General features: G+C 46.8%; 1 protein-coding gene across 1 annotated transcript in view; it reads left to right on the forward strand.

Moving 5' to 3' along the window:
* Positions 1 to 393: 393 nt before the first annotated feature.
* The window catches only part of LOC311328004 (CUB and sushi domain-containing protein 3-like), a gene marked incomplete at its 3' end in the record, with an annotated part of 605137 nt that continues 592187 nt past the window's right edge, over positions 394 to 13343 (forward strand). The window contains 1 exon segment of the mRNA XM_084461116.1: positions 394 to 508. Within this exon segment, the coding sequence (XP_084317242.1) occupies positions 439 to 508 (70 nt within the window). The 5' untranslated portion in view covers positions 394 to 438.

Genomic DNA, 13343 nt, shown 5'->3' on the forward strand with positions numbered 1-13343 from the left:
CTGAACTGGAAACAGCGTCTATAGGTAAAAAAAAAAAAAAAGAAATAAAAAAGGCTGCGCGCTCTTCCCCCGTGCGGGAGATGGTTGAGTCCGCGTGAAGCTTTGCTGTGCAGCCCGGTAGCGCGTGAAGCTTTGCTGTGCAGCCCGGTAGCGCGTGAAGGCTTTGCTGTGCAGCCCGGTAGCGCGTGAAGCTTTGCTGTGCAGCCCGGTAGCCCGGTAACACCGTTCACTCCGATCTGGGACCGCGCGCGAGCCACGACGGCAGACGCACCGCGACCGGCAGAGCAACCGGAGATCGGAGAGAAAACCGAGCTTCATGTGACCATGAAAACAGGTGATCCAGAGGGCTCACGCATCGCCTCGACCACGGACTCCCCGGCCCTTCTAAAGAGAGGATGTATTGAACGCAGTCCCGTGGACTTTTTCCAAGCAAAGAAGATGCGGATTAAAACTGGAAGCCTATTACTGTGGAATCTGGCATTCTTTATGACGGTCACGTGCGTGAAAGGTAAGGACCGAAACCCCGTTTTGAGGTGATGTGATGTGATGTGATGCGGTTATTAACGCGCGTGTTGTGCGTTTTCTCCGGGATATGAGACTGATGGTATAGGCTGTTCAATATAGGCAACGACGGGATCCGTCTGTGCAGCAGAAATACATGGAGATAGGGTTTAGAGCCGAGGGGACGCCTTCCTTCCCTCCCCGCCTGCCAGTCCCGCCGTTCAATGCAGGCATTGAGCGCGAGCTCAATAAATATTCTTGCAGTATGCTCGAGCGGATACGTGAGTTGCTTGTGTCTATGAACCAGGGCGAGATTACGCACCAGCATCTTAGATCTTTTTTCTCCGCGCCCTAGGAGGCTTTGGGCTGTACATATATGCTGCAGCTCGCCATGTTGTCCAGAATTGCATTTCATATAAGGTTTGGAGAGATTGTTGATAAGGTACCCCCTCCCCTTGGCAGATCGTTATTCTGTGATACAGTGCCCGCGGGAGACAGAGCGATGCAGGCGGATGGGGTTTTGGATTGGAAGCGCGTCACACCACCATGCACGGCTGTAGGGTGCACAGAGAGAGAGAGAGAGAGAGAGACGGGAGACAGATTCCATCCTGTCTGGTTTTTGGGCTCTGGGGTGCAGAGACGGACCGCTGCCTAGCTCGGGCAGAAACAGGACTACGGAGTCCACACCTGCTTCTCTGGGCTGATGGCAGACGGGGTGGGTAGAGAGGGGTGGATGGTGTCTGCCTGGGTTTTTTCCTCCAACAAAACAGATTTCAACCATTTAACTGTTGCGCGCGCACACGCGCACGCACACACACACACGCACGCACACACACACACAGCGCACCACATCGACGCTGACGAGTTAATATCGGACTGATTGGAAAAGATGATGATGATCTTTTGATGTGTTCAGACACGGACCGGTGGTGAGGGCGATGGAGGGTCTGTACCACCACACATATTGACTGGGTTCGAGAATCGGCATCGTTTTTATTTATTTACTTGTAGGCCTATATGCGCACATGGCATTTCTTTATTTTATTTATTTATTTTTATGTATTTTTTATTTCCGTAGGCTAATTGACTACATACGTGTATCCAGCGCATGCATGTACACCCAACTTGGCGAGCCTCATCCTATAGGCTACCATCTCATCTTCTCGCAATTTAATATCCAAGCTGATTAACACATCTAATTGCTTTAAATATTTGTTGGCGCCCCTAAACAGGACTCTCCCGGTCGTCTTCCCGCCTGCCCCGTCAGACAGCTCCTGACTATCGGCCCACTCAGCGATCTGGCGACGCGGCTAATTAACATGCCGCTGCGCGCCTCGCGGTCGCTCCCCGCCGGAGAGCGTCACAGCCCGCGAGCCCAAGGCCGCTCGCTCTCAAACGGTGTTATGGCGACAGTTTAGGGGATCAACCCCGGTGTAACGGCTCCCGGGAGTACCGTCTCCGTCTCTTTAACTGAGACACAGCAGACTAGAGGCACACACAGATATATATATATATGTGTGTGTGTGTGTGTGTATACTATTCTCATTCTCTCTCTCTGATATATATATATATATATATATATATATATATATATATATATATATATATATATCAGTGGCGGCTGGTGACTCAAAAAACTGAGGAGGACAGGAGGAAGAGAGGTGAATCGCCCATGGGCACCGGGGGGCACTTTCCCTCAGTCAGTTATTTGAAATATCAGCTTTAAAATGTGTATTACAGTCAATTTTAGCGTATGGAAAACTGAATAACACTTTATTTAACTAGCCTACATGCAGTATTTCTGTATCTTATTCATGGTCCGCAACCTGGGCCTCATCCTGGACTCCACCCTAGCCCACGTCAGTTCTGTCACCAAATACTTCCATCACCTCAGAAATATCTCCAGACTCCGACCATCACTCTCCGACTCCACAGCAGAGACCCTCCTCCATGCCTTCGTCACCTCCCGTCTGGATTACTGTAATGGGGTCCTGTCCGGGGTTCCAAGCAAAACCCTGGACAGGCTCCAGTACGTGCAAAACTCAGCTGCCAGGGTTCTCACCCGCACCAAACGCTGGCAGCACATCACCCCCACCCTCATCCACCTTCACTGGCTCCCCATCAAATCCTGCATCACCTACAAAACCCTCCTCATCACTTACAAGTCCCTCCATGCTCTGGCACCTCAGTACCTCACCGACCTCCTCCACCCCTACACTCAGTCACGGTCCCTGCGATCCTCAGACACCGGTCAGCTCTCCATCCCCCGAAGCAGACTGACCTCCTCCACCCCTACACTCAGTCACGGTCCCTGCGATCCTCAGACACCGGTCAGCTCTCCATCCCCCGAAGCAGACTGACCTCCTCCACCCCTACACTCAGTCACGGTCCCTGCGATCCTCAGACACCGGTCAGCTCTCCATCCCCCGAACCAGACTGCGGACCTTTGGGGACAGAGCTTTCAGCGTGGCAGCTCCCACCCTCTGGAACTCCCTCCCTGTAGAACTCCGCAATGCCCCCAACTCTGGACTGCTTCAAGAAACTTCTTAAAACTCACCTCTTTAACATCGCCTTTGACCTCTAGCTTCCGTTACTTAATGTTGTGTGTCTCTGTCTACCATGTTTGTCTCTTGTCTGTTCTGCCCCTATGTAAAGCGACCTTGGGTTTTATGAAAGCCGCTATATAAATGAAAGTTATTATTATTATTATTATTATTATAAAATATTACAAAACAACAATAAAACATTGTAAGCAATAGTTGTTGTAATGGATTGTACTCTTCTCTAAAGAGAGAAAATAATTGATATTGGTGAGTTGCTGGAGATGTTAGGTGATGTATGAAAAATGCTTTTGATTAGGGGACACTGAGGTGTGCTGGCTCTCAAATAGTTTGTTGGCGAATAGATTTGACAACTGGGCAATGGAATTCGTTGCACAGCAAATGCAATGTATTCAACAGTTTGCTCATGGCTAGCTAGCAATGGTACAGCTATGGGATTAGCTCATTTTGGTTGCTGTCAAAGCTGCCACTCTTATGTTGCTATAGCCTACAATTATCAGAACAATATGAACATTCAGTTGAAAGTTTTCCATCCACCCATCCATCACTGGATGAGGAATAAGCACCGCAAAGCGATCAATTCTCACGCAAGCAGGAGCCAGGCTGTTCAGTGCATTTCTCCGATCCGGTGTTGCGACCCAGTCTCTAGAAATGTTTTGGACGAGTTGCCGACAGTTTGCGCCTCCAGCCAATCTAACTAGCTAACGTTACCGGCTATAGCCAACCAGTGGAACTCTTGTGTTCAGACGGCTCTAGCTCAAAAAGTATTTGTGTCAGCTTAGATATTAAGATGGCTAGAATCAAGACAAATAGACAAACAGTTTGATGTATAATATGTCCCATAATACTTTCGGATGTATTATATTATGGAGCTACGAACACACAAAAAGTCTCCAATGGCACAGGGAAGAGATACACAGACATCAACACCGACTCAATCTGCCTTCACTGTGGTAAATCTGGAATCTGGAATGTGATTGGACTAACAAAATGTCAATCATTAAATCCTGTTCAGAGTACTGTCCTCCCTTGCGGTAATTTTTCAGCGTTTTGTCCAATCACAAATTAGGATGAAAAAAATCCTCCCTTCCATAGATATCTATGGGTCCTCCAGCTGTATGTTATAGATGTCACTGTTGGAGCTTTAGAATTTCAAGAATGGGTTTTTATCCATAGGGAAAACCTGCTTTATGAACAAAACTGAGATAATATTAAATATTAATTATAAATAAATAAATGCATATATTTATATTTTAATCCCTTCCCTTCTCTCCAAAAGCTGAGGAGGACTGTCCTCCTCTACCTCAATGGACGAGCGTCCCCCGATATATATATATATATATATATATATATATATATATATATATATATATATATATATATATAATGTATTATATGTATGTGTATATTCCCCTTCAGGCACTGCAGCAACATTGTTTTGTAATGCTGATGAAACCATTTGAATTTTAATACGAGAAAGAGGAGACAGATAGAGAAAGAGAGAGAGAGACAGATAGAGAAAGAGAGAGAACGAGAGAGAGAAACAGATAGAGAGAAAGAGAGATAGAGAGAAAAGGTAAAAGATAGATGAGTTGTGAGATCTGTAAGATAAAGCTCTCTAGATGCTACCTCCCTCCCTCCCTCCCTCCAACCCTCTGTCCATTCCTCCATCCATCCATCCATCCATCCCTTTGTCCTTCACTCTCTCATAGAGGGACTCTGAGTCAGTAGCCTAGTAGTCTGACTCAACGGATGTAGGTTTTGGGGATAAGTCTTGTCATTCGTTTATTACTCCCCAATCAGTGGCACCGATTTATGTGGTCGGCCCAATCAGATTAGCCCCAGACTACGTAAAACAACAACAACCTAGCAACCGCTAAGACGATTGTGATTGGTTAGAAAAATGCAGTGCCTCCACCCCCCCCCCCATCCTCCATCCCGGAATGGTAATGAGTGCAGCCAGACCTTCCTCCAGCGCTGGCACAGCGTAAACCCAGTGTGGAGATACAGCAGGTGTGGCTATGAGAGACTATAGCCCAGTTACAGGAGCAGAGACGGGATCTCCCGCCTCCCTGCTCCAGATCTGTCCACCGCCGCAGACGCAAGCAATGGGTCACCAACATCCCCCCGCTCTCCGCTCCGTCTGCTCCAGAGAGCGTCGCTCTCTCTGTTTGTGCTGCTCTATATAGTGCTGTGTTCCTCTTTGTGCTGTTCTAGACAGCTCTGAGTGTTGCTCTAGACAGAGTTCTGAGTGTTGCTCTATTCTAGACAGAGTTCTGAGTGTTGCTCTATTCTAGACAGAGTTCTGAGTGTTGCTCTATTCTAGACAGAGTTCTGAGTGTTGCTCTAGACAGAGTTCTGAATGTTGCTCTATTCTAGACATAGTTCTGAGTGTTGCTCTATTCTAGACAGAGTTCTGAGTGTTGCTCTATTCTAGACAGAGTTCTGAGTGTTGCTCTATTCCCAGACAGAGTTCTGAGTGTTGCTCTAGACAGAGTTCTGAGTGTTGCTCTAGACAGAGTTCTGAGTGTTGCTCTAGTGTAGACAGAGTTCTGAGTGTTGCTCTAGACAGAGTTCTGAGTGTTGCTCTATTCTAGACAGAGTTCTGAGTGTTGCTCTATTCTAGACAGAGTTCTGAGTGTTGCTCTAGACAGAGTTCTGAGTGTTGCTCTATTCTAGACAGAGTTCTGAGTGTTGCTCTATTCTAGACAGAGTTCTGAGTGTTGCTCTATTCTAGACAGAGTTCTGAGTGTTGCTCTATTCTAGACAGAGTTCTGAGTGTTGCTCTATTCCCAGACAGAGTTCTGAGTGTTGCTCTATTCCCAGACAGAGTTCTGAGTGTTGCTCTAGACAGAGTTCTGAGTGTTGCTCTATTCCCAGACAGAGTTCTGAGTGTTGCTCTATTCTAGACAGAGTTCTGAGTGTTGCTCTATTCTAGACAGAGTTCTGAGTGTTGCTCTATTCTAGACAGAGTTCTGAGTGTTGCTCTAGTGTAGACAGAGTTCTGAGTGACAGAGTTCTGAGTGTTGCTCTATTCTAGACAGAGTTCCTAGTGTTGCTCTAGACAGAGTTCTGAGTGACAGAGTTCTGAGTGTTGCTCTATTCTAGACAGAGTTCTGAGTGTTGCTCTAGACCATGGGTTCCCAAACTCCATCAATGTGGGCCTCCCCTCTGAAAACAGTGACACACCCGTGACCCCCCAGCCCTCCAAATGTGTCCATTATGCAAGGCAGCGTTAGCTAGCCCATAACGTTACACAGGTAAGTTAGCTCGGTGGCACCTGTTGCTAGTTAACGTTATGACGTTTTCGCAAAATACATTCATGCCTGCGGTGGGAGGCTCTCTCTGCACTATCCACACATTTAGTATACATCTCTCGCATTATTTATTTAGATTTTCTGACCTTTAAAATCATGTTTAATTCATAAAAACATAGACATTTCAAAAATACATTTCAATTTTTTTCTTTTTGTTCTAACCATCCCTCCGCGCCTCCCCTGAATTTCTTTAGGGCCCCCCAGGGGAGGCTCGCCTCACAGTTTGGGAATGCCTGCTCTAGACAGAGTTCTAAGTGTTGCTCTAGACAGAGTTCTGAGTGTTGCTCTAGACAGAGTTCTGAGTGTTGCTCTAGACAGAGTTCTCTGTTGCTCTAGACAGAGTTCTGAGTGTTGCTCTATTCTAGACAGAGTTCTGAGTGTTGCTCTATTCTAGACAGAGTTCTGAGTGTTGCTCTAGACAGAGTTCTCTGTTGCTCTAGACAGAGTTCTGAGTGTTGCTCTATTCTAGACAGAGTTCTGAGTGTTGCTCTATTCTAGACAGAGTTCTGAGTGTTGCTCTAGTGTAGACAGAGTTCTGAGGGTGGGTGGACAGAGACTGTAACAGATGAGACACCAGCATGTGATGAGCTTTTCAGACCTCAGGGACGAATACATCTAAATGTAAAAGGCATGCAAGCAGACACACACACACACACACACACAAACACACACACACACGCACACTCCCCTCTCTCTCTCTCTCTCTCTCTCTCTCTCTCTCTCTCTCTCTCTCCTCTGCCCCCCTCCTCCTCCCGGCCCAGTGTGTAATAAGCTGATCTTTCTCCCCACAGATGAAAGGGCTGTTTGAGTCATCACAGCTCAGACTGACTGACCGTGGCTGAGGCAGGCGGGCAGGTGCAAGCCCCCCGCTAGCCTCCCCACATATCACACACACACACACACACACACACGCACACACACACACACACACACACACACACACACACACACACACACACACACACGCACACACAAGCACACACACAAAACACACACATACATAGAACATGTGTGTATGCAAGCATGTGAAATTCCCTGCTGTCATGTGCTGCTGTTCACCCTGGGAATGCTCCACTACCCACAATCCTCTATCAGGATGACTGTTTGTTCAGATGAGATGTGTGTGTGTGTGTGTGTGTGTGTGCGTGCTTATGTGCGTGCACATGCTTGTTGTAAATATGTCATTGTGAATGCTCACCAAAATGTTTGTCTTGTAGCTCCGTTTTGTAATATATACATCTACTGCCTTGAGGTCTCTTGTTTTCCGTTTTCATGTATTAGATACAGGGACATTTATTTTGAAATTGGGAACACATTATTTGCGTCAGAGCGACACCACTCGTTCTCTGGTGCCTGCGTGCTGAATGGAGGTACTGCCTGTAGGTTAGGAGATGAGACCCTGTTGACGCAGTGTGTGTGTGTGTGTGTGTGTGTGTGTGTGTGTGTGTGTGTGTGTGTGTGTTTAACCTCTGAACAGAGAGAGAGGGAGGATGCCAATAAACGGACAGATCCACAGTTTGAACGTCTTGCAGCCCATTTATTGAACACAAAGCTCCGGTTACACATGCATACGCGTGACCTCTCACCTGCCGTATCTGTCTCCGTGGCGATGGCACATGGTTCACCTGGTCACCGTGTCAGAGCTCACCTGGTCGAGGAAGTGCGGTGTTTTATTTAATAATTCCTAGTAGCAAGTCGCAATTTGCCACCTCCCAGTTATAAACGAACGCACCATAACACTTGCTCTAACTGGGCGGGCGCTGGGCAACTGCTGTTTAGCTATGTTGTCAGCTCTAGAACACAGAAAAATAATAAATAATGTAGGATTTCTGGTGAAATACACAGTACATTTTATATCTGGTGAAATACACAGTAGGGCCTACATTTTATTTAAAGTAATCCAAAAGTAACTGAAAGTAATCCCTTACTTTACTTTTAAATTGTGGTAATCGGATTACGTTACTGACTACAATTTTTCACAAGTAACTTGTAACTGTAAGGGATTACTTTTTAAAAGTAACCTTCCCAACCCTGTCCATGACGGTCTTGAGACATAGTTGATCGTAATCGTTGAGGTAACTTTTCAGGAGTTTTAGCTTGGAAAAGCTTCGCTCAGCGGAGGCCACTCCCATTGAGCAAAGACACGTCTAAAAGACGTCTTTTAGATGTCTTTTTCGGACGTCCAAAGACATCCAATTAGGAGCCAGAATGAAAGTTTTTTTAGACGTTCAGATATTGAACCCGTTCTGCATGTCCACAGACGTCTTAGAGGGGTCTAAGCCAGACGTTTGAATATTGAGGGGTCCAGCAGACGTACAAATGGGGTTCTGGACCGACGGACGTTATTAAGACATGATCTGAACGTCTCCCTGACGTTGTGTGACGTGTTTGCTGGGCTGTTACTGGCACAGTCAACAATATGCGCAATATATCAGAATCAAGAACTAGAACTAACCGTTGTATAAAGGTATGTATCTAGCAGGCTGAGAAACACATCTGGCTTGTAGCGCTCCTTGGCTTTCATTTGGGGACCATCATCTGCACTTTCATAATCAAACAGTCCGTTTCTTTCCCCGTCTTTGTTCTGGAAACTCAAAGGCCATCTCCCTCACCGGCCTTGTCGGCGATTGCTTTTGTGATTTCCGAGCAGCAACGAAACCGTTCTCTCTGAAATCTTCTAAAAACTCCTCCACAGCACGGCTATCATTTCTCAGGGTTTCCATACTGACTGAGGGACTCTGTATCATTTTGCTCACGTTATTAATGTGATAGAAAACTTTGTGCCACACAATGATGCTCACAGTAAAGGGGCGCTGATACAATTTCTTTAGCGAGGCTTTTGGCTTCTGTTGCCGTCATGCCATCTCTTTTCTCCAGTGAATGATCCACAAGTGCTTCCAAAGCAGCGTGCGCTTCCTGCAGCTGATACCGTAACACCTTCACACCGTCTATGCGAGATTCCCAGCGTGTGTCTGAGAGGGGTTTGACGATCAGCTTAGAGACATTACCTTTCAATATGGACCATTGAGCAGTCGGAGAGCTAAAGATGACGTAGACTCTCTGTAGGATTGAAAGATGAAAGATGTAGACTGCCAAAGGACTTGGCAGCATCGGAAACAGCCAAGTTTAATGTGTGGATGCCACACATCATGTAGAGCACCTTTTTGTTGAGATCAAGGATTCGTTTTTGCACTCCCTGTTTTTTACCTTTCATATTACTCCCGTTGTCATAACTTTGGCCTCTGCATTCATTAATGTCGAGACCCAGTTTTTCCAAATGGCCCAAGAAAGTATCGCACAGTGCTTCGCTCACATGGGATAAATCCAATAAAGTGCTCGGCAATCGAAACATCAGCAGGGTTCTCACAGTTCACGATGCGTAAAATGACTGACGTCTGTTCAACATGACTGACGTCAGGCGCACAGTCCATAATCACAGCATCATATTTTGCACTGTGAACCTTTTCAGTAATGGTCCGAATAACCATCTCTCCAATCTGCACAATCAGTTCCTTCTGAATATTCTCGCTTACTGTACAGTAGGTAGTGAGTGGTTATTTCATTTCTCTCAATCCATCTTAAGTGTTCACTCAAAACTGGTAAAGTAAGGTTGAGGTCCGCACACAGCTACTCCACAGGGCTATTTATTAGGTAAAAGGTGACAATGTTTCGACCCGTGTGGGTCTTCAGGTCAAAACGTTGTCACCTTTTACCTAATAAATAGCCCTGTGGAGTAGCTGTGTGCGGACCTCAACCTTACTTTATCAGATGTCAGTTTGTCCTGCACCAGCATGGTGGATGTGCTTGGCATACATTTTATTGTATTTCATTCACTCAAAACTGGGTCATCTTTAGCCACCAGCTCCACCTGTCCTAAGAGGTTCCCATTGGACGGCTCGTACAGTCTGTCTGTCGTCCCAGGAAAGCCCATGTTACGTTCAGCTAAATGACCGATGATGCTGATAATTCTGGATAGCACTTCCCTACAGTATTTTTTCTGTCTCTCAATTAGCTCCATGTGTTCCCAGTCCACAGTCTTCTTCTGGTTCATTCCAGTCTGTAGAGTATGCCACGCCTCCATACAACGGATGTGTGTTTTTGAGCGCTCGTGGTTTCTTTGACAATCATTGATGTTTTTCCATACATTGTATCCATCTTTTGACAGACCGGTGTCACGTTTTCCCGAATAACATGCAACAAAAGCAGAAAATCCTATCCGTAGATTCGGAGTATACTAGCCATGATCGTTTTATTTTCTCTCCATTTTTAAGCTCCTTGAAAAAGTACTCCTTTCTGAATTATTTTGTGTGAAAACATGGTCCATCAGCTGCTTTGGGCCTCTGTTCTGACAAAGTCAGATATCCTGTTTGGCCGTAATGCGGGATCATCAGATAATCAACGTCTGTCCCACCTGCTGCTCTTTTCTCCGACTCACTCTCCTCTTCACAAAGTTTGCCCTCCTCTTCATCAAGTTGGCCTTCATCTCTGCTATCACTCTCTCCAGTTTCCACAGCACTCTCTGCTCCTGCTGCAGCAGGGGATTCCTGCTCCATTTCGCCGACACCGCCATCCTCCCCTCCATCCTCCCCGCCATCCTCCCCTCCATCCTCCCCTCCATCCTCCCCGCCATGAGTGTGGTTGTGTGTGTGTGTGTGTGTGTGTGTGTGTGTGTGTGTGCGTGCGTGCGGGGAGTACAGGGGAGTTTCAGGCCTGTAATCATGATGGAATCATCAAGAAGCCCCAATCCTAATCCAGGCCTTTCTTCCTCCCAGCAGTCAAGTGGAGAAGAGGGGGGTGATGGAGGGGTCTGGACCAGAAATGTCACACAGTGTGTGCTGATTTAGATAATGTAATAACCCTAGCGGGGTGGCGGTGTGTGTGTGTGTGTGTGTGTGTGTGTTTGTGTGTGTGTGCGCAAATATAGCTTGTGTTAATGGTAGCATATACATGTATATATATATATATATATATATATATATATATATATATATATATACATAAAAATATCTGGGCTTCAGCAGGGCCAGAACTCTCCATGTTCTGTCACTCCATCTGTCTGTCACTCTGTCTCTCCATCTGTCTCTCTCTGTCTCGCCCTCTGTCTGTCTCTCTATCTCTCCATCTGTCTCTCTCTCTGTCTCGCCCTCTGTCTGTCTCTCTATCTCTCCATCTGTCTCTCTCTCTGTCTCGCCCTCTGTCTGTCTCTCTATCTCTCCATCTGTCTCTCCATCTGTCTCTCCATCTGTCTGTCTCTCTATCTCTCCATCTGTCTCCATCTGTCTCTCTCCACCTGTCTGTCTCTCCACCTGTCTGTCTCTCCACCTGTCTGTCTCTCCATCTGTCTGTCTCTCCATCTGTCTTTGTTATTTGTGTTTTTTAAATAAAAGTTGTTGAAATTATTCCAGACTGTCTATCAGTACTTATTGAACATTTGCAGCATTTTTTTTTTTTTAAATACCGTGATAATACCGATAACCGTGGTAATTTTGGTCACTATAATCGTGGTATGAAATCTTCATACCGTTACATCCCTAACGCCAGTGAAGAGTGCATTACAGTAATCAAGTCGGCTTGAAATAAAAGCATAAATAGATTTTTTTGCATCCATTTCATTTATAACTGTCAGATTTTTAGCTATGCTACTAAGGTGGAAAAATTAGTTTTTCGTCACCTTGTTAATGTGGGACTTGAAGCTTAGATCTGAATCTAGGATAACACCAAGACTGGTAACCTCAGGTTTAATCCAGGATGTCAATTTCCCCAGATTTTTAAAGAGGATTTCAGTTTTGTCCTCATTTAGCTTTAAGAAGTTATTGCTAATCCATTTATTTATTGCTAGAAGACAGGTAGAGGGGGGTCTGTAGAGGGGGGGTCTGTGGTGGGGGGGTCTGGGTGGAGGGTCTGTAGAGGGGAGGTCTGTGGTGGGGGGGTCTGGATGGAGGGTCTGTAGAGGGGGGGACTGCAGGGGGGGTCTGTGGTGGGGGGGTCTGGGTGGAGGGTCTGTAGAGGGGAGGTCTGTGGTGGGGGGGTCTGTGGTGGGGGGGTCTGGGTGGAGGGTCTGTAGAGGGGAGGTCTGTGGTGGGGGGGTCTGGGTGGAGGGTCTGTAGATGGGGGGTCTGTAGAGGGGAGGTCTGTGGTGGGGGGGTCTGGGTGGAGGGTCTGTAGAGGGGAGGTCTGTGGTGGGGGGGTCTGTGGTGGGGGGGTCTGGGTGGAGGGTCTGTAGAGGGGAGGTCTGTGGTGGGGGGGTCTGGGTGGAGGGTCTGTAGATGGGGGGTCTGTAGAGGGGAGGTCTGTGGTGGGGGGGTCTATGGTGGGGGGGTCTGGGTGGAGGGTCTGTAGAGTGGAGGTCTGTGGTGGGGGGGTCTGTAGAGGGGAGGTCTGTGGTGGGGGGGTCTGGGTGGAGGGTCTGTAGATGGGGGGTCTGTAGAGGGGAGGTCTGTGGTGGAGGGTCTGTAGAGGGGAGGTCTGTGGTGGAGGGTCTGTAGAGGGGAGGTCTGTGGGGGGGGGTCTGGGTGAAGGGTCTGTAGACCCTCCACCCAGTGCAAGGTTGCATGCCACAACACAGGCCCTGAAAGTTGCGTTTGTCACTTTTTGCGCCAAAGTTGTGATCTATATAAAAAGAATTGCGCACCCGTACGGCAGAAATTCATACCAACCTCGTGTCAAATAATCAACATTCCCTCTCCCACATTATAGAGCGCCATTATATGATGCTTTTAAATTCTCATGTAAAGCTCTTTGAATTGCCTTGTTGCTGAAATGTGCTATACAAATAAACGTACCTATGACGAGGCGTGTAGAAGGGTTTATGTCAGCAATCCTGATGCAGAAGCACGCAGACAGACAGCTTATTCTATTGAGAGGTTTGAGTGCTTGTGAATAAATATTAGGGTGTGTGAATGGTTTTACAAACATGCACTGTCACTGTGTTGTCATTGTGTTGATTTTGCTAATGTCACCATCA

The sequence above is a fragment of the Borostomias antarcticus genome, assembly GCF_949987555.1.
Source record: "Borostomias antarcticus genome assembly, chromosome: 36".
Taxonomy (NCBI): domain Eukaryota; kingdom Metazoa; phylum Chordata; class Actinopteri; order Stomiiformes; family Stomiidae; genus Borostomias; species Borostomias antarcticus.